This window comes from Triturus cristatus, chromosome 6 (assembly GCF_964204655.1).
Source record: "Triturus cristatus chromosome 6, aTriCri1.1, whole genome shotgun sequence".
Lineage (NCBI taxonomy): Eukaryota > Metazoa > Chordata > Amphibia > Caudata > Salamandridae > Triturus > Triturus cristatus.
In genome coordinates this window covers 1,761,059,393-1,761,082,895 of record NC_140589.1, presented here as the reverse complement: position 1 = coordinate 1,761,082,895, position 23,503 = coordinate 1,761,059,393, and the positions used below count along the sequence as shown (strand labels likewise).

At 46.9% G+C, this 23,503-nt stretch overlaps 1 protein-coding gene across 2 annotated transcripts in view; it reads left to right on the top strand.

Moving 5' to 3' along the window:
* Positions 1–2,147: 2,147 nt before the first annotated feature.
* Positions 2,148–23,503, top strand: part of LOC146821941 (xanthine dehydrogenase/oxidase-like) — a 452,547-nt gene continuing 431,191 nt past the window's right edge. The window contains exon 1 of one of the 2 annotated variants that reach the window (XM_085613026.1): positions 2,148–2,383. In XM_085613026.1, the coding sequence (XP_085469152.1) occupies positions 2,321–2,383 (63 nt within the window). In that variant the 5' untranslated portion in view covers positions 2,148–2,320. The remainder of the gene's footprint in view (positions 2,384–23,503) is intronic. The other variant, XM_085613027.1, reaches the window with a different exon arrangement.

Sequence of the window (23,503 nt, the reverse complement as noted above, 5' to 3'; positions counted from 1 at the left end):
CTGCCCAAGCCAAAAGAAAAAATTGCAAGTGGCTACGAAGTCCCTCCAGTCCTCCTCACTCCAAGCAAGACATCGCCACCTGTAGCCCAAGTGTAGGAAGGTAATCGTCATCATTACCCCAGTGGATCACCAGAAACACCTAAGGAGCTTCGCACCACCAGAGTGGATCCAAACGCCTGAAACATTCAGAGACCAACAAGGCATTCCTGGCTCTGTGGGAGGCTGGCCACAAGACTTTCTGTGAGCCCCTGTCGAAGAGAGCATACTCAACCATTAGACCATACACCCTTGGGGTTGCACAAGGCATGGCCATGTTGGTTGGGAGTTAGGCAGCGATACCCCAGCGAGGTCTACGAGATGCCCCGCACAGCCCGTACAGACCACACAGCCACGTGGCAATCTAGAGGCAAGGGTCTCAGGGTAATGCTGTAAGAAGGGAATCCCAACAAGAGAGATGTGCCTGCAGTAGCTCCACGACAGGCACCAGGAAGCATGGAGGTCGTAGACAGAGACTGTTCACCCAAAGACTATCTGATGAAGGCATGTGAATCTGAGTCCTGATGGCCAGAGCACACAGACCCTGGGAGAACCACCCTTTGCTGCTGCAAGAGAGACTTGGTTGTGGTCCTGTTGGCAGTTCCTCAATGATGCAGAGCCCACAAGGTCCCGTAGCAGGCAGGGAGAAAGGGCCTCAATGAGACTCCTATGAGAGGGGAGTCCAGGCAGGAGAGGAAAGACTGAAGCTACCCTACCAGGAGGCCTCATCGCCTTCAAGGCAGGCCCTCATCCACCAAGATCATCCCCAGTCTTTTGCAGGTTCGCCGTCCACCGGAGCCTGAGCGCCTCCAAGAAGATCTCCGAAGTGGATTCCATCACCGCTCTGGATGCACCCACATTGAACTATGTAAATACTCTCCAACACTGGGCCGCTCTGAAAGACAGCGCTGGTGTGGACTAAAACCTCCCGGCAGTGAGGTCCAGAGACCAAGCACTGCCCAGCAGATGGCCTAAAGAGATTCAGTGGGGCTGTTTTCTTATTTGTTCTTTCCCATAGGTTGGACTTTGTTTGTTTCCTTTCCAATAAAGTTTGGGAGGGGTGTAGTATCCTGCTGGACACAATCTAGTGTTCAGTCTTGTGCTGTGCCCACACTATACACCCACCCAACACAGGCGTCACTGGTCAGATGACCCTGCTAATAAAAGGGGCCGGGCACTCGTGCACTGTGCCAGTTACCAGTACCCTACTACTGTGTGTGCGTGCATTATTCCACAAGTATGTGGGCCCAGTGCCCACTACTTTACAGCAAGGAGCAGTTGAGTGCACAGTTGACTCTGCTCCAGCCATATCAGCCTTAGGGAACTGGACTGTGCACTGGAACACCTCATTCCCGCACTTGAAAATGTTTGTGCTTTGAAATAATTTGTGTATGTGCACCGAAAATGTTTTATTCTTTTAACCCCCACATTGTAAATTAACTGATTCTAAAAAACAACCTCTTTGCTGCACTTAAAAGTTTTTTCTTCTTAATCATTTTTGCTATGAATTAACTTATTTCGATTATGTTTTTATATTGACCGTGTTCTTATCCTATGCTGTTTTCATTCTTGTAAAGGTTTTAAGTAATCATACAATAAAGTTCTTGCTTACTTACTTAGTAAAAGGAGGAAAAAAAATTTTTTCAAATGGGGTTTAACAGAATGCACATTAACACTGGGAAAGTGACAGCATTGAATGAAAAGGCTATGCCAGGCAGGAAAGGGATATTTTATGTGGTGTGAAGTAATTATGAAGCTGGCTGTCCGGCTAAGGTTTCAAGAGATTTGACCCATAGGTAAACATAGAACTAAAAATATGAATACGATTACAGTCTTATAATACATGATATATACAACCAGTAAGGAGAAGAGAATGAAACATAAAATGGAAGAGTAGAAAGTACAGATAAAATATACCTTAAGATATGAGAAGTAAGTTTCCAATGGATTTGAAAACAATAACAAATGCACAAAGTAGTGTTCCTATACATGATTGTTAGGTGGAAGAGACTGCCTACGTCAGTGCTACAGTATTGGTCCTTCCCGTGGGTGAGGCCCGCCCCTCCCCTTCTTTCGTAATGATGAGAACAAAGTCTAGTCCCATTGCCATCAGGCATTCACTAATTGTTTACCTATACAGAGGCGGTGGATGAGCAGACACCGCTGTCTCGCTCCGTCTTTCTCCTAGCTGCGCCTTCTGAGTGCAGGAATTTCAGACATTTCTCATTTTCAGCCCTAGAGAGTTGCCAGTGGTTGCACCTCCCCTGCTCTGCGGCTGCTGAAGATGCCCACCTCATCTATGGATCACCCCACTGATGAACTAGTCTTCTTTGTGAATGGAAAAAAGGTAGGACTGGATGCCAACCCACATATTTTTTAAATTAAATGTGCAATTTCTGTGCTCAATCAGGCGTTCATCTGCCAGAGTGTTGGTGCTTTTCCACGGACATTAACTATAGTTAAGTGCTTAGTTCTACGTGCCTCTGAAGAGTCCCTGCCCTGTGAAAGAAGTATAAAGTAAAACTTGGGGGTGTGCAAAGAGGAAGGCTGAGGGTAGCAGTGATGTCGAGTGCTACTTGATAAGATTCTTGTCGCTTTATCAGTCCCAGGAGAATGAAAATGACTGACACGCTACACGCTGCACCTGCAAGGGACACACGTGATGTTTTTCAAGGTGGCTGGCTTCAAAATCACCTGTAGTCCAGAATTGGAGCCTGAAAGACGTGAACCTGTAGCTCAACACTTCATAAGGGGGTCCTCGATGAAAAATATTACAGGATACATTTTTAAGAGGGGCCAGGAGATTGGGCACCATTGGCTCTGAGTGTTTCACAGCCGCACGAGCACTCTTTGGTGTGTGACCAGTTTAACTGGCTCATAACGGTGGCCTGAGTCATAAGCACTGCTTCTCCTCTTCGTGGCACTAGAGTGCGTAAAAACATGCAATTTGGGAACGGAAATTCCAGGCCACAGACAGTGTAACGTCTTAGCCCAACCCAAGCAGCAAGAAGTAATTATTACCTGTGGTTCAGCAAACAGGTGCAACCTCATGCCGAGGTGGCGCAGCGAGGGGTTAACAGAGACCATACACCTCCCTCGCCTCATCAGACTCTGACCTCTCCTATGTCGTTGTCATAGCTCCTGTGCTTTAATGTGCCTGTAAGGAGACACGCGGCGCTTTAATACACTCCGAAACAAATACAAATTCTGATTCACGGCAAATTAGTTTGTGGAACTTTACTATGGTAAAGTGCGCTTCTGGGAGCAGTAACAAAACAGCAGGTGGATGTTCCACTGTTGAAAGGATAGGGTTAAAGGCGGCGAAAGGGTGTTATAGGGTCAACCCAATAAACTTATATTGTGTTCATTCATTCGTGTATTCGTGGAAGACTACAGATGCAGGTTTCCAGGTGTGCTCTTGGTATTGTTTGTGAATGTCACCGAAAGTCTTAACTCTGCCCCAGGCACAGGAGTCACCTGCAGGCAGAAGGCACCGACCTTTAAATCCTGCCTCCGTGAATTACACATTTCCGTGCGTGGTTCTGATTTGTCTCGGCCCGTTGAGCCTTTGGTCCTATGCTTGCCCTTGCTAGGGATGTCAATGGCTTCTCTGTGCAGCCTAGGTTTGCAGGAGAAGCAGTTGCACTCATTTTTGTACAGGGCAATATTGTCTCAAGGTTTTACCCCATCAGTGTTACTGCCCCGATACGCACAGATGATGTAACTCCTTGTAGGACAAACTGGATCACACCAAGCACTTTATGGAGCATCCTCATCCGGGGCTTTTATGGCATGATGTAACAGATGTCAATTGTTTGCCAGCTCCATGGTACTCATCGAACCAATACTGAGAGGAAGAAAGGCTCAGATGTGCTGCTGGGATTCAAACCTGTGACCATGGAGGCAAGCACAGGTCTCTGCAGGGACGCAGCAGCCCCCGAGCCGCTGACTGTTCCAGCCGAGTGACCCCCATTGCTGTGCCTTGTATTTGTAGAGCATTGCATGCACTTTCCTCTCATCTCAGAGAGCTGCTAGGTTGGGAAGCACAATGCAATAGGATTGGGGCCAACAATAGGGAGGGGCACCCGAAACAGCGTCTCACATTGGTAAATCACGACCTATCATGAAACATTGATTGGTTAGTGTACAGACCCGACATTTTGTAGACATCTGTGGTAAATGAGGCATTTTAAAGCCTGTATGGCCAATACTTCACGGTAATGTTTTACTGAACAATTGAAAATGGAATTATTCAAGCAGTCAAGAGGAGAGGATGCCTGTTTGTACACACAGAGAAGAGGGTCTGTTAATATAGGAGATATGCATACCCCTTCACACATGGGCGTCATCTGAGGGTAATTCTGAGCATTCCCCACCCCCACAGAGAAGCTTGTGGTTCCTGCACACCCCTGACCCAAAATAGACCTGACCAATGCATCCTCTCCACTAGTGCTTAATTTGTAAACAAATAAGTTCCAGGGCTCTCATCCGGAGGCCACTGCAGCTTGCACTGCACAGTGCCCCTGCCAGCACCCAATGACAGTACAAACACAGCTACTAACCATCACACTCTCACAAGTGTCACAATTCAGGCTATTCCAGCCCCCCAAATCTATACGAATGGTTTGGGAGGCAGGTGTTCGTCATTGTAAATGTAAATTCAACCAATGAACAGCTATTGTTGTGCTCATACCTAAATTAGCCAGACCGTCATAAGTGCCGGTGCTGGCAATTAGGTACCAGTGCTGAGCACCAGAAACCACCGGCTCAAGTTAAGCATTGGACATACCTGTGCTTCTCTCAGTGTCCATGTAAACAAGAATGTGCTTCCTCCACACATTTCTGGATTTTGTACTGTTTGTATTTATATTTTGTACTATGCACACTTGCACCTTCATTTATTGCTGCTAACTGTAACCTCTCTGTGATTTAAGGATCTGCCCGTTTTTAGCTGCTTTTTTGTGAAATATTTGCACTTGCACACTGTCACTTTAACATTGCTGATGATATCAAGTCATGGATAACCTAGTAACTTTTAATTGATTAGTTTTAATGTGTAGTCTCTCTATTTTTTAATGATGATGGACTATGCATGTGATTATGAGTAATGTTTGTGCTTTTATGGATAATGCATATCCGAATAAAGATAACGTAACGCTTCCTCCACACTTCCAAGTGGGATAAGTGTCCTTCTGTAAAACAGCACTGATGAGTTTCCTGAACTCTCCCGATAGCAGGCTAGCAGCCCTGGTCCTACTGGAACCATCCCATGAAAGGATGATGCATGCCGCCCTTGATGGATTTGTGCATTGCAACAAAGGCTTAAAGCCATGGCTCGTCTTATAGAGTCCCACATCGAGCAAGTTATCCACAGGCAACACACGCATTGTATAAAATGAATGTGTGTATGATTTTCCAGTCTCCAGGGTTTTTTGCTTTAGTAGAATGTGAAAAAGTGCCACTTAGTGCGTGGCCATCAACATTTTTGGGCACTGATGCTGTCTTTTGACCCTGTGCACTTTGACACTGCTAAGCAGATCCCATGCATGTGCTCCGACCCGAAAACATGATAGAATTGGCTAACTCCTAATTTGCATATTTAAGATTCCTACAAGGCCATCCTATATGGTGCAGAAATACACCCATGGCATGGACACTTAGATATCACCTATGTACTTCAGCACATATTGTGCCATTCACCTATGCGACAAAGTAAGCTTATAATTGTAGTCTGACTGCTGCAGTTTAAACCTTCAGCTCGACCTGTCAAAATAATCCTTTTGACAGTGGAAAAACCATCCTTTTAAATATTGATAAGTAACCCATATATAGATCCCGTAGTTCTCAAAGTAGGGTGCATGGTATTTAAAAGTGGCAGGTGTAGATATTTAATGTCAGATGTCTATGCAGTGACAAGCCCCCAAAACTCTTTTCACTTTGGAAGGCTCTGGCTGTCCTTTGAGGAAAACTAGAATGCAGATTAAACTATTATTTTGGCTATTTCAGATTTAGAACAAGTTAGATAAATGGTTCAATCACTGTATTTAATATCTATTAAAAATACAATTCAAAGGTGAAGTCATATTTGTAATAACAATTTAGAAAATGTAACTTTTAGAAAGTTACTATTTCCTCACTGATACTCCTAGATGATCATTTTCGTTAGCCTGACAGCAGCTGCCCTGCCCTGCCAGTGGCTGAACTTAATGATGTGTTAAAAGGGCTCCCAGAGCAGGACAATGGCTTGGTGTAGTGTATGTAGTGTATTTACATGCCATCATTGATATTTAACTGCAGGTATGGGTGCCATGTTTATCTTTGCTTCATGTTCCTGTTCTGGAACGCAGTGGTAGCTGAGGACTCACAGTGACTCTTCTCAGTAACAGTTGATATCCAGAGCTGAGCAGTCCATGCAGTTCATGGGCAATTTACCTGAAGAATAAACCACCTATAAATCAACAGCTCCATGGTGTCTTGGTTCTTCAAATGTTGGCAACGATTCGGTTCCCAAGCGTCACAGGCACAGGTCACACACACTGAAGTAACTTGAGGTCTCGCTCCTCAACAAAAACCGGTCTGTTGGCGCTGACTGGCTGTTTTTGACTGGAAACCACTCCTTCAGGAAAAGGCTGTTATTTGTTTAACTTACAGCTATGTTGAATGAATGGGTTATTGGAAAACGGCATCACTTTAGACTAATTTGATTCGGTTATTCTCATTCCCTTTTTAATTGTCACGGGAATTTATGAAAATTTAACCATCCCGTTTCTGACATTTTAAAGCCGCAACTGGTTTATCTAGAGTATGTAGACATTTGTGGATAATTTTGACAGATTGGGAAAAAATTGTCAACTTGGATTATCGTCTGTTTTCCCAAATAAATGAATTAAAATATATTGATGTATTCTAGAGTTATGCAGCCCACACCTGTATCTGTAGTTATGTTAAAAGTTCGGGATATCCCTAACTGCAAGTATGTCTCACATCTGATTTTCCGATGACTCTTAATATTGGTTTAGCGTTGGGCAGCATGCGTGTCTCGCTCTCGTTTCAGTGAACATATCCACGACTTATACAAGATACTTTGTGAAGTTCAGCTCGGCTATTCTCCATGTGATCAATTCTAGTGCCGCAGCGATTTACCTGATGCGTAAGTAAACAAGCGCCATGTTTGCTAAAATGGTAATCGTATCTCTGTATAAACACAGAGCAGGGAGAAGGGAGCTTTACCAACTCAAATGTCCTCGTTTTCCACGAATCACAGATAGTTGGCAGCTCTTTTCAGCAAATGTAATTCATAAGTGGGCTTTAACCTACTTTTAACTGCTCGCAGGACTCATTTCCCTTACAATTCTAGAGTGTCCCACCATCTTTGACCCCCCAATTCACCAACTTGCTCCGTTTCTCCTCACATTTAAAAAGTAATTCATTCAAATGCCTGCCCTCCTAAAAACCGAAGGGCACTGAAGAAGTCTGTAAATGTCATGCTTTGCTGCGATTTAAAAGCAGGTTTTGGGCTTCAGGGGTTAAAGCAGTGGTTTTTGCTCCCCTAACAATCCTTGTGTGTGTTGATAAATGTGTACTCTCTCCGTGTGAATCATTATTTTCCTTTGTTGTCACGTCCATAAAGGTTGTTAGCTGTTTCTCCCAATGTCCAGCCGATCAGATCTACTTCCGCTGTGATGAAACTATATGCGAAGGACCCCTGTCCTTTCTTTGAGGGGGAGGAGGGTAGTTCCAATACCTTAGACGACTTGGAAAAGCTCCTAGACGTTCAATTCATCTGGCCATTCGAGAGGATTTGCTACGATCAGAAAGGTCTCTCACTCTTAGCAAGTCTGGTTTGCGTTTACAGTCTGTAAGGCAGGTAGTCATCTGTCTTTCAGGCCACTTAAAATGATCTTGCAGTGTTCCCTGTCTTTTTATCGGTGCATTTTTGTAGACACTGTCCGTTAGAAATGCTGCCCAGCTCTGCACCAAAGACCGAATCCAGAAGAGAATGTTGTGGGAAATGCCACGATCTATAAGTAGAGCCCCTTACTGGCAGCTCCAGTGTGAGGCATAGCGGGGAGTGATCCGATAAAGTTCTGGACATATGTATGCAATCTCTAACTGAAGTGAGCAGTGTCAATGAGGAGAACCAATAATCTATGCACGTATGAATGTCATGCGCTGCCGAATAATGCGTATACTCCCTTCCCAAGGGATTGCGCCGGCGCCACACATCACACATGCCCTCAGCCCGAACAATGGAAGCTATAGCGCAGGCTGAACGTAACAGAGGTCTAGAGGCCCCCCTAGACCAGTCCAATTCCAAGTCTTGTATGCAATTGAAGTCTCCTCCCCACAATATGGGTATGTCTGAATAGTTTGTAATCTTGGAATGTAGGATATGGTAGAACTGAGGATCCTCATGGTTGGGACCATACACCCCAACCAGCAGCAATGTGAAATGCTCCTTGCGGCATTTCGCTATTATATATCTGCCACTGGGGTCCAAGTCAATAGGCTGAACCTGTACGCCAGAGTTCCCGTGTGTCCACACAAGTACCCCTCTAGCGTGTGATGTAAACCCTGCGGCTATACACTGTCCCTTCATTCTATGTTGTGTTAGCAAGCCAGTCTTTGGGGGAAGATGGGTCTCCGGGAGTACGGCCACGTCAGCCTGGTGTCTATGCAAGTACGCTACCACTTTGCATATTTTACGTTGGTCATTTAGACCTCAGACGTTCCACGACAGAAAACGTAGCACTATAGGAAGATTGCTAGCGCCTGGGAAAGTTGTAGTTACCTGGACTTGAGAGTACATACGCTGCGTATCTGAATGCAATGAGAGAAGAACAACGGTGCCAATATAACAGTTGCATCTCCTTAAAAATCCCCAACACCCACCCTCCCAACCCCCCACCTACACCATATCAAAATAAGTAGATATAGCACTCCCTTAGCCCACCCACCCCAATACCAAATCCTTTTTTTACCTGCCAACCGGGCAGAAAACCCCAACATGAAACCTGTGTGAGTTACACTCGGTGGCGATGGCTGCCGGCCCCCAGCATGTAATAGGGCAAGCCAGCACCCCCCAAATCATACAGAACCATCGAGACATATTCATTTCTGAAAGATCTGTAAACAAGCCATAGTCAGTGACATTGTGTTAATACCAACATTATTTCAGCAGACGCTTCCCCACAGTCAACACTACCAACAGCAGACAATGTGAGGAACATTCAGGACGGTGAGGAAGAGGAGGAGGCAGTTTCCGGGTCACCATTAGTAGCTGTAGATGTTCTGTCACCCTCCACAGTCACAGGCGGGGGGGGCCTCTTCTAGCCTTGTCCGCACCATATTTTGTGAGGTCTTTTTGCAGAGCACTTGGGTCAGTATAAATTCTAGTTTTCCCATCCAAGGAGACCTTTAAGCGAGCAGGATAGAGCATCGCATAGTCCAAATAAAGCTCTCTGAGTTTACGTTTTACCAGTCCAAACTTCTTCCTGGCCTCCTGGACCGTGGGGGTGAAATCTGGGAAGAGGGACTAATCCGATCCTTCATATGGGAGCGATTTGAGCTCTCTTGCACGCCGCAGAGCAGCATCCCTGTCTCTATAATTTAACAGGCGAATGAGAACCGGCCTTGGAGGGGCTCCCGGTGATGGACGTGGGCCCAGCGAGCGATGCACCCGCTCCACAATGAACACCTCAGAGAATGTATCGCGCCCCAACAACTGCACTAGCAGCTTCTCCATTAACTGCTCCATGGGACCTGCAGCAGTCGATTTCGCCAGGAACATCAAGCACACATTATTTCATCGCGAGCGTGCCTCCAAGTCTTCAGCCTTATCCTTCAGAGACGATACCAACTTCTCCATCTGACGCTGCGTGGCCCCCATTTCGGTCTGTGCATCCTGAGCATCAGAGATCCTGCGCTCTGCTAGATCAATACGCTCAGAGTGTTTATCCACTCTTTCAGACATCCTGTCTAGTCGGTATGCCAAAGAGTCGATTTTAGCGGCGAAAGAGGTTAAGCTGCGCTGCATTGCCCCAAGAATCTGGCGTATATCTCCCTCCGGTACAGCGGCATCCTCAGAACCAGCGGAATTTCTCTGTTCCTGTTCATCCTCCCTGAGTCTCGTGGACTTACGATGTTCAAATGAAATTTTAGGCTGCGTTTTATCAGTGCGCCCCATGGTTGTTGCAAAGGAATGGTGGGTAGCAATGTCCTGATATCGCGCTGCTGCACTCAATGCTGAAGCACAAGATGGCCGCCGCTTCTGACTACTGAAGGCAGATGAGGGAAGTTCCACCAGGCAGGCCCCAAGGACTATATATACTGTTTCTGGCCCATAGAGAGACAGGCTTACGGGGCTCCCAGCTACTGCTACACCTCTCGCACTGCCCCCTCACTGCCACCTCACATGTAGATTCCCCTTTGGGTCCTCCGCAGAGATCAGGGTGAAACTCCCGCTCTTGAAAGCACTGCCGATATCCTCTGGCACCCCCAATGTGTCATTATGGGTCCCGAGGCCCTCTGCACAGTCGCAGCGCACACTGCACGATCCTCAGCACAGTCTCACCTTATCTGAGTATCTACGGCGGCGTCCCGACCATAGCGGGTCAAGACCGGCGGGGACTCCCTTGCAGGCGCCGGTCCACACCGTCGCAACACGGTGCTCCTCTTCGCCCCTTGTCTCACTTCCGCTCCTTGCCCAAAGCCGCCGGGGTGCTCGGGACACCTTGCCGCCGTCCGTGCCTCCTGTCGCCGGAGCGTGGATGCACTGCTCCCCGCGGCCGCCTCGTCATCCACCGGTCCCACGGCAGGAGGCTCGCCGCAGACAGCAACGCCAACCAGCGCAGGGGGGGGAACACGCCAGAGAGTGGACCAGCGGCTACAGGCCCAACTTCAGCGGACAGCAGACCTCCACACAGCGTGCACGGCTCGCGCTCCAACTGTCGCCAAGGATGCAGCGGACAATCAGTCGTCACTGACGGCTAACATTACCACCTCTGTTGCCTCAGTGGTGCGAATTTTGAAAGGATAATGTCGGAGGCTGCCGGAGTACGCTCAGGCTGCAGCCATCTTTGAGCCAGGCAGACCGCGCCCCCAACCGTTAGTATACCTGTTGGGTGGAAGGAAAACTTATAATGGATCTGCCAGCTTGATTAGATAAATGTCCAAGCTTTAAGAGTATCATTTCGTAATAAAATACCTGTAAGGAGGCTTGAATTTACGTGCAGATTGGCTTTCTTGCATGCCTCTTAACACCGCTGATGATGATGAGGTACCAGATGACTTGGAATGTGTGTTAGCTGCAATGGATGCTGTGACAAAATATAAAGTCATTTCAAAAGAGCAGTGGATGACAGCTTATACCAATGATGGAACTTTACAGAAGGTTAAGCATTATGTAATGAATGGATGGCCAGAAGGCAGGTGTCTGTGCAATGATTTAAAGAGTTTTTTCCGGTTGTCAGATGAGTTGTCCTTGGTGAATGACATTGCCATGAAAGAGAATTTCTTTATATCTCCTGAAAGTTTAAGAAATTATCTCATTTTGTTGGTGCATCATGGACACTTTGGTATCAATAAAACGGACAAATATTTGAAGCAGTTTTACATGTGGCCTTCCCTTGAGGAAATGCGCCCAATGCCTTATCTCTGATAAGCATTAGAAGATTGGAGAATCATCTTTACATCCTGTAACTTTTCCTAGGGCTGCTTGGGAGAAAGTAGCAGTGGATTGCTTGAGGTCTTTTGTGATTTTGCCAGGCATTATGCGCTTTCGTATAGTACTGGTTGATTACTTTTCAAAAGGGATATATTATGCCTTTCTGGATTCATTCAGCATAAATGCTACTATCAATTTCTTAAAAAATATTTCAGTTTGGAAGGGGCACTAAAGGAGATAGTGACAGACAATGTCACACAATTTGTTTCTAAACCCATGTGTGTATTCCTTAAAAAGCATGACAGTGGACACTAGAGAGCTGCCTTGTACTCACCTCCATCTAATGTTTTGGTGGAAAAGGCAAAAAAAGTGCTGAAAGAAGACATACAAACTGCAGTCACTTTAGGTTGTGATGTAGCCGAGTTTTTGAAGGCCAAAGTGTGGAGTTACAATGTCGCACAACACTGCACTACATGTGTGTCACCTCTCACATTGTTGAGGGGTTGATCTTCCCATACTAATTTATTCCCTGCTTGGCTGTAGAGCACAAATACCAAGGGGATGGACAAAAGTGTTCAAACTGTGAAGAATTGATGTCCAATGTGGCTGAAAGGCTGGCCACAATAAAGAAATATTTTGCCGAAAAGCACTGTCAGAGGGAGATAGATCTTAGAACCGGCGATTGGGATTTGATAAAATTGGCTTCCCACAACATCAGCTTGAGGTGTTCAGGAAACGTGTGTTAATGCATGTCCCATGGAAGTACCACATGTGGCTGTACGGCCTCATGGTGAAATCAGCTGTGATACTGCTGTAGTAATTCCAGTACACTGTACTAGTCGTATGGTTAGAAAACCTGCAAAATCAAATTAATGTGTATTGTATTGAATGTTTGTATTTTACTTTTAAACTTTTATTTATTTATTTATTTATTTTTGGGGGAAGGTGTTGTAGTCTATGTAGGGTATTTGCATTCCACCATTGTTATTTAACTGCACATGTGAGTGCCATTTTTAGGTCTCGCTGAGTCAGCGCGCATGCGCTGCTCGGAGAGACTTTAGTAGGTGAGTTTTTAAAGTGCTACCCACATGGTTTTGCTGGCTGCAAGCTTGAGTGCACGATGGCGTGCACGTGCACAGCTGCTCCCCGCATCCCCCCTCCCTTCTCGCCCAGCCTTTTGATGCTCTGCTTGCATCTCCCTCCTCCCTTTTCATCAGTTTCATTGTGGCTCCTCTGCTCCTCACATTCACCCCACCCTTTTCGCCCAGCCCTTTGATGCTCTGCTCGCATCTCCCTCCTCCCTTTTCGTCACTTTCATTCTGACTCCTTTTTGTCAGTTTCATTCTGGCTCCTCGCATTTCCCTCTGCTCCTCGCATTCCACCCCTCCCTTCTCGCCCAGCCCTTTGATGCTCTGCTCGCATCTCCCTCCTCCCTTTTCGTCACTTTCATTCTGGCTCCTTTTTGTCAGTTTCATTCTGGCTCCTCTGCTCCTCGCATTCCCCTCTGCTCCTCGCATTCCCCCCTCCCTTCTCGGCCAGCCCTTTGATGCTTATAACATTGTGTTTCATTTAGGGCATTAAACATAAAGGAGCAATGGCAACACTGATAAAATGTGACTAAAACTTTAACCAAACACACACAACCACACACACACACACAACCACACACACGACCACAAGCACACACACAACCACACACACACAACACACACACAACCACACACAATAACTCACACACACAACCACACACAATAACACACACAACTACACACACAACCACAACTACACACACAACCACAACAACCCACAACCACAAGAACACACACATCCACAACCACACACACAACCACAACCACTCAGAACCACACACACACAACCACAACCACACACGCACACACAAACACACACACACAACCACACACAACCACCACCACAATGACACACACACACAACCACACACACACACCCACAACCACACACACAACCACACACAACCATAACCACACACAAGCACAGAGCCACACACACAGAACCACATACACAACCACACACACACACAACCACAAGCACACAACCACACACACACAATAAAACACACACAATCACAACTACACACACAACCACAACACACAACCACAACACACAACCACAACCACACAACCACACACACAACCACAACCATTCACAACCACAACCACAAACACACAACCACACACACACAACCACACACACACACAAACAAAAACACAACCACAAACACACACACAACCACACACCCACACACCCCCACCCCCACCCCCACACCACCACACACACAAACACAACCACACAACCACACACACACAACCACAATCACATACAATCACACACAACCACAACTACACACATAACCACAACTACACACAAACACACACAACCACAACCACACACAACCACACACACACACAACCACACACACAAACACACATACAACCACAAACACAACTACAACCACTCACACCCACAACCACACACAACCACAGCCACACACACACACAACCACACACACACCACCACACACACACCCACACACAACGACACCCACACACAACCACAAACACACAACCACACACACCAACACACACACAACTACACACACACAACCACACACACAATAATACACACACACAACCACAACGACACACACAACCATGACTACACACAACCACAACAACACACAACCACAACACACAACCACACACACAACCACACACACGCACAGTACCACACACACACAACCACACACACAACCACACACACACACAACCACACATACACAACCACACACAACCACAACCACCCACCCACACCCACACACACACACACACACACACAACCACACCCACACACACACACAACCACACACACACACACACAACCACAACTACACACAAAACCACAACTACACACACAACCACAAACACAACCACAAACACACACACAACCACACACACACCCACACACAACCACAACCACACACACAACCACAAGCATACAACCACAAGTACACACACACAACCACCCACACACAACCACACACACACAACCACACACAATAACACACACACACAACCACACACACAACAACAACACACACACACACCAACACACCCACACCCACACCCACATACACAACCACAAACACACAACCACAATCACACACACACAACCACACACAACCACAACCACACACAACCAACCACACACACAACCACACACAAACACACAGCCACACACACACAACCACAACCACACACAACCAGAACCACACACACACAAGCACACACACACCCACAACCACAACCACACCCACACCCACACACAATCACACACACACAACCACAAACACACAACCACAATCACACACACACAACCACACACACACAACCACACAACCACACCCGCACACAACCACAACCACACAACCACACACACACACAACCACAAGCACACAACCACACACACACAATAAAACACACACAATCACAACTACACACACAACCACAACACACAACCACAACACACAACCACAACCACACAACCACAACCACACACACAACCATAACCATTCACAACCACAACCACAAACACACAACCACACACACACAACCACACACACACAACCACACACACACACAACCACAAACACAACCACAAACACACACACAACCACACACCCACCCACCCCCACACACCCCCACCCCACCACACACACAAACACAACCACACAACCACACACACACACAAGCACACACACACAACCACAATCACATACAATCACACACAACCACAACTACACACATAACCACAACTACACACAAACACACACAACCACAACCACACACAACCACACACACACACAACCACACATACAAACACACATACAACCACAAACACAACTACAACCACTCACACCCACAACCACACACAACCACAGCCACACACACACACACAACCACACACACACCACCACACACACACCCACACATAACGACACCCACACACAACCACAAACACACAACCACACACACCAACACACACACAACTACACACACACAACCACACACACAATAATACACACACACAACCACAACGACACACACAACCATGACTACACACAACCACAACAACACACAACCACAACATACAACCACACACACAACCACACACACGCACAGTACCACACGCACACAACCACACACACAACCGCACACACACACAACCACACATACACAACCACAACCACCCACCCACACACACACACACACACACAACGACACCCACACACACACACAACCACACACACACACACAACCACAACTACACACAAAACCACAACTACACACACAACCACAAACACAACCACAAACACACACACAACCACACACACACACCCACACACAACCAAAACCACACACACAACCACAAGCACACAACCACAAGTACACACACACAACCACACACACAACCACACACACACACAACCACACACAATAACACACACACACAACCACACACACAACAACAACACACACACACACCAACACACCCACACCCACATACACAACCACAAACACACAACCACAATCACACACACACAACCACACACAACCACAACCACACACAACCAACCACACACACAACCACACACAAACACACAGCCACACACACAACCACAACCCCACACAACCACAACCACACACACACAAGCCCACAAACACACCCACAACCACACACACAACCACACCCACACCCACACACAATCACACACGCACAACCACAAACACACAACCACAATCACACACACACAACCACACACAACCACAACCACACACAACCAACCACACACACAACCACACACAAACACACAGCCACACACACACAACCACAACCACACACAACCACAACCACACACACACACAAGCACACAAGCACACCCACAACCACACACATAACCACACCCACACCCACACACAATCACACACACACAACCACAAGCACACACAACCACAACTACACACACAACCACAACTACACACACAACCACAAATACACACACAACCACACACACACAACCCCACACACCCACCCACACACAACCACAACCACACACACAACCACAACCACACACACAACCACACACACAACCACACACACACACACACAACCACACACAATAACACACACACAACCACACACACACAAGACACACACAATCACACATGCACACAATCACACACCCACACACCCACACACACAACCACAACCACACCCCCACACCCCCCACACACACCCACACACAACCACACACACACAATCACACACACAACCACACACACAACCACACACAAACAACAACACACACAACCACACACACACAAGACACACAGAATCACACATGCACACAATCACACACCCACACACCCACACACACAACCACAACCACACACACACCCACAACCACACACACACCCACAGCCACACCCACAACCACAAGCACACACAACCACACAACCACACAAACACAACTACAATCACACACAACCACAACCACACACAATCACACACACACAACCACACACACAACCACACACACACACACAATAACACACACACAACCACACACACAACCACAACCACAACCACACACAACCACAACCACACACACAGAACAGTTACATAACTAAATACTTATAAGGTCCCAAAAGCGAGACCAATTGGCTATGCCAATGCTTGTTCTCTTTGCTTGGTGTACTTGTTCTGTAACGGAGTGGTAGCTAAGGACTCAATGGTGAGTCTTCTCAGTTATGGCTGCGATCCAGAGCTGACCAGCCCATCCAGATTGTAGGCAAATTACTTGAAGAATACACTACCTTTAATTCAGCAGGTCCTTGGTGTCTTTGTTCTTTACACTTGGCTTAGGCCACATGACAGGGTGGGCTTGGTATGATGCTAGTGATCCATATCAGTTCAGGATGGGCAGCTGGGTGGTCCCTGGAATTTCATTTACTTGAGAGGGAAGCCTGCCCATCCATCCTCCCTCCCTGCACCTCTCAGCCCAAGTGCATCATCTACATGACACCACTCACGGACATAGTCAGAACCCACAGTATCAACATTGTCTCCTATACCAACTATACCCAGCTCGTCCTCTTGCTCTCAGCGGACCCCACCAAGACGAAGACCAACTTTCAGATCAACTTTCACAACTATATGAAGAACGTCTCAGTCTGGATGAACAACTGCCTGAAGTTCAACATGGACAAAACTAAAGTACTGATCGTCAGCAGACGCACCTCCCTCTGGTGGCAATTGGAACTCGGACCCACCCCCACTCTGAAAGACCACACCACAACCTCATCATCATCCTGGACAGCGAGCTCTCCATGAAACATCAGGTCAATGCTGTCTCCTTAGCCTGCTTCCACACTCTCTGCATGCCCTGCAAAGTCTTCAAGTGGCTCCCCATCATCACCAGGAAAACTGTGACCCAGGACCCCATCACTATCCGTCTGGATTACGGCAAACACACTCTATGCAGGCACCACCACCGAACTTATGAGAAGACTCCAGACGATCCAGAACACAGCAGCCAGACTGATTCTCAACCTGCCAAAGAGAACCCACATCACCCACTACCTGAAAGAACTCCACTAGCACCCAATGCAGAAAAGATGCCATTTCAGGATTCTGATCATTGCCCACAAAGCCCTCCACAACCAAGGATCCACCTAAATGAACCACCGCCTGAATTTCCACCTACCTCCCAGGAACATCCGCTCTGCTCACCTCACACAGATGCAAAAAAAACAATTGTTGGACAGAATGCAGAACAATGTCCTACATTCACCCCAGCACAAAGATCTGGGCCTAAAGCCATTGTTTTTTTTACTCACCATGCCATTCCAGTTTGGACCCAGCCATATGCAAATCAGTCTTGACCCTGTGCCCAATGGGAACAGTCCAGCCCGAACTGCCAGGTCCTCCCTGGACTGGAAACAAGCATCCTAGGACTGGTTTCGGGCGACAAATGCAAAAAGAACAATTGATGGACAGAATGCAGAACAATGTCATACATTAACCCCAGTACAGAGATCTGGGCCTAAATCCATTGTTTTTTTGCTCAGCATGCCATTCTAGTTTGGACCCAGTCATATGCAAATCAGTCTTGGCCCTGCGCCCAATGGGAACAGTCCAGCCCGAACTGCCAGGTCAGATCCTCCCTGGACTGGAAACAAGCATCCTAGGACCGGTTTCGGGCTTTCAGCTCTCAACAGCCAGGATAGCTTGACTCCAGTGGCATGGAGAGCACGGGATCCACATCTGGGCATACCCGTCCCACTAGGGTTGACAAATGCAAAAAGAACAATTGATAGACAAAATGCCGAACAATTTCATATATTCACCCCAGTACAGAGGTCGGGGCCTAAATCCATCATTTTTTTGCTCATCATGCCATTCCAGTTTGGACCCAGCCATATGCAAATCTGTCTTGACCCTGCGCCCAATGGGAACAGTCCATCCCAAACTGCCAGGCCAGGTCCTTCCTGGACTGGAAACAAGCATCCTAGGACTGGTTTCGGGCTTTCAGCCCTCATCAGCCAGGATAGCTTGACTCCAGTGGCATGGAGAGCACGGGACCCATGTCTGGGCATACCCGTCCCACTAGGGGTGACTAATGCAAAAAGAACAATTGATGGACAGAATGCAGAACAATGTAATACATTCACCCCAGTACTGAGATCTGAGCCTAAATCCATCTCTTTTTGCTCACCATGCCATTCCAGTTTGGACCCAGGATAGCTTGACTGAAGAGGGCTGTTAGCTCGAAACCGGTCCCAGGATGCCTGTTTCCAGTCCAGAGAAGACATGGTTTGGCAGTTCGGGCTAGACTGTTCCCATGAGGCACAGGGTCAAGACTGATTTGCATACAGCTGTGTCTGAACTGGGGTGGCAAAGTGAGCTAAAGAATGATGATGGATTCAACCCAGATCTGTGACTGGGGGTCAGTGTTTGAAAAGTTTCAGCACTCCGTCCATCATCTCCTTGTGTTTGCTTTGTTTGCCCTAAGTTGGCAGGGTATGCCCAGATGTGGGTCCCTTGCTCACTTTGCCACTAGATTCAAGCTAGCCTGGCTGAAGAGGGCTGTTAGACTGAAACCAATCCCAGGATGCCTGTGTCCTGTCCAGGGAAGAGATGGCTTGGCATGCTGGACTGTTCCCATGAGGCACAGGTTCAAGACTGATTTGCATATAGCTGTGTCTGAACTGGGGTGGCAAAGTGAGCTAAAGTTTGATGATGGGATTCAACCAAGATCTGTGACTGGGGGGGGGGGGGAGTATTTGAAAAGTTTCAGTACTTCGTCCATCATCTCCTTGTGTATGCTCTGTTTGGCGTAAGTTGGCAGGGTATGCCCAGATGTGGGTCCCTTGTCCACTTTGCCAGTGGATTCAAGCCAGTCTGGCTGAAGAGGGCTGTTAGCCCGAAACCGGTCCCAGGATGCTTGTTTCTGGACCAGGGAAGACATGGCTTGGTATTTCGGGCTGGACAGTTCCCATGAGGCACAGGGTCAAGACTGATTTGCATATAGCTGTGCCTGAACTGGGGTGGCAAAGTGAGCCAAAGAATGATGATGGATTCAACCCAGTTCTGTGACTGGGGGTGAGTGTTTACAGAGTTTCAGCACTATGTCCATCATCTCCTTGTGTTCACCTCACACAGATATCACACATCTGCCGCTGCCACACGGGAGGACACTTCTTCTCCCACCTCACCCCCTAGCCCTTCCTCTCCACCTACTCAATTCACCCTCACTGGCTCACTTCAGGAAGGGACTCAATACCTGGCTCTTCAACTAGCACCACTACACAGTGCCTGGATTCCCTCTCAGATGATAAGCAGCACTATATAATACTGATTGATTTATTCATTTAATCATTCATCGTTTAGTGTAAGGGCAGGTCTAAGGAAGGGACATCTTTTGTTCTTCAGGCCAAATGTAGCCAATTGGGCACCACCCCTTTTGGTGTAGCTGAGAAGGGAACTGCTCAGTTACCTTTTAACACCTTTGACTTGCACACAAGCACCTTCCAATGGAAGAAGTCCTGTGCCGCCATTGATTTCCCTTAGATTACAGCACACTGTTAAAGTTTGCAGTAAGGCAAACAGGGTGTGCAGTAATAGTAGGCAGAGTTGCTCCTGGGAACTTTTTCCCATTGGTTCAGGAACATACAGGAGTAGCCCCACCAACTGGCTACTGAGCTGCACAAATATGGAGCTCAATACCAGATATAGAGAACACTTTCTGAACCTGTGGAAGAACAGAAGATGGGCTGAAACTGTGTTTGAGACCTCTGAGGATATATGAAGGTCTCTGCCTGCTCTCACTTGTATCCAGGACGAAGAATTGGATTCCAAGTGTCATTTGGCTGACCTATTGTGTAGCTACAGGCATACAACAAGCTTTCCCGAAGTGCCCACCTGACCAGTTACTACTGGACCTGTACTAGACCTACCAGAGGTCTCTGGTCGAGTCATTTCTGACCCCTAACTAATGTCCCTGAGGTCCTGGGTCCTTAGTTATGTCTTGATGGACTTCTTGGAGAATCTGTGAAATCCAGACCTCTGGAGGACAGGGACCAACCACCCAAGGAAACCCTCCCCAGACACAACCTCGCTGAACAAGACTATAAAGGGAGTTACATTTGGAGCTTTTTGTTGCTTGAAAAAACTATTCAGTGAACCCTGCTGGCATGCATATCAGACATTGGTGCAACCTTTCTGGATACAGGGTGCCATGCCGGTCCTGGACCTGCCTGGAGGTGCAAGCAGGGTGGCTGGAATTGCACCCCTGTTCATACACGCTGGGGCATGCATGCCACCCTGTGCAGGAGCGTGTTGTAGGCACTGTCATGGCAGTGGGCTGCATGTTAGGCTCTCCTATGAACCTAACAGCCTCTGCCGTGAGAATGCTGCAGACTCGCCCTCCTGACCAGGATTAAACTCCTAATCAGGCAGGTTGGCGCACCTCAGCTGTGGCAGTCCTCCAGCAGACGGCTCAGTGGCGGTGTCGGGAGAAGATCGCCAAAAATAAGGCCCTAAGTCCTAACCAAAAATACTTGACTGGGAAGAAGCTGCTTGGCATATCTGACTAGCACTCCATTGCGGTCAGTTTGAAGTCTCTCCTTATTCCCAGTCACTCGCAAGCGGTGTTTGGTACTGATTGGTGCTTTACATTTTCTTAGCATTTCTTTCAGTTAAATCTTTACAAAATACATTCCACTACAAGGACAACCGGACAAACCCCCAGCAAGGGGCAGGGGGGCAAGAGGCAAAGGTCCAAGAAGAGGAAAAACAAGAGAAACAAAAAAAGACTCCGATTAAGCAAAAGAAGGGGAGGAAGAACGCAATTCAAAGTACGACAAATGGAGGACACCAATGAAACCAAGTCCATCATCAATCTATTGTCCCAAAATATCTGTGCTCAATCTGGGCTTGTCTTTCTGCCCCACAAATGATTTAAGCTACACTGATACGAGGATTGACTTATTTCTGTTCTTCCGCAAATTGAAGTTGATGAAACTATACAAAATGGCAATTGGATCAAAAACCTCACTTAGGGGCCAAAATACTGCTACATTCATCTCTGATCTACAAGTAGGGGACATGGGTGTAATTTTGACCTTTATGACCTGGAAATGGAAAATGATCAACAACAACAACAAGGAGATGTCAATTTGATCTTAGAAGATTTAGGTCTAACAACCAATCGAACAAGTCACAGTGGTTTTAAACCAAAATCAAAGTACAATCCAAATGTCCAATATGACAACATTGAAGCATACAGCTCTTCCGAAACAGAGGAATTAACCAAGATGCGGCATAGAAAAATCAATAGGAAGCGCGACAACATATCCAAAAACCAACGTCAAGCGTTGAAAGCCTTAGAAAAAGATTCCATCATTATCATGAAGCCCTCGACAAGGGGGGCAACATTGTGATTATGGACTTGGAGATGTACAGAGCAGAGGCACTCCCGACAACTGGCTGACCTTACATGCTATGAGGAGATAAGTTGGGAGAGATACAAACTGTCCATCAAAAGATAACAGGATCTCCTAAGAAACTGGCATCAAAGAGGACTTTTGGACAATGAAGAATACAAATTGCTAAGAACTGATAATCCAGAGAATTCCATGTCTGTATCTTCTCCCAAAAATTCATAAAGACGCCACTAATCCACCACGGCATCCGATAGTCTCTTCCAATGGGGGGCTATTGTAAAACACTTCTATTTTTCTTGAGCTTTTCCTTTCGAAATATGTTCTCAACTTAAGATCATATTGCAAAGATAGCTTTGACTTCCTAAGAAGAATACATGACATACAATGGGAGGACAATTATCTAATGATAGCCTTAGACGTATGTTCCCTTTATACCTGTATAGAGCAAAAGAGAGGAGTGAGGCATGCATGTACTTCCTTAAAAGCAGACATATCACTCTATGGGAACATAACCAAATGCTAGAGGAGATGATGCTTTATTGTTTGGAGGAAAACATCTTTTTATTTTATAAAACTGTATACCGTCAACGATCTGGTACCGCGATGGGCACTTGTTTCGCCCCCAGCCTAGTGAACTTGTTCCTAGGGTGGTGGGAGGAACAAATTGTCTGGGTAGAAGGCAATGAACAATATACTGACCACATACCTATCTGGATCAGATATATCGACAACTTGTTCTTGATATGGGACGGGCCAGTAT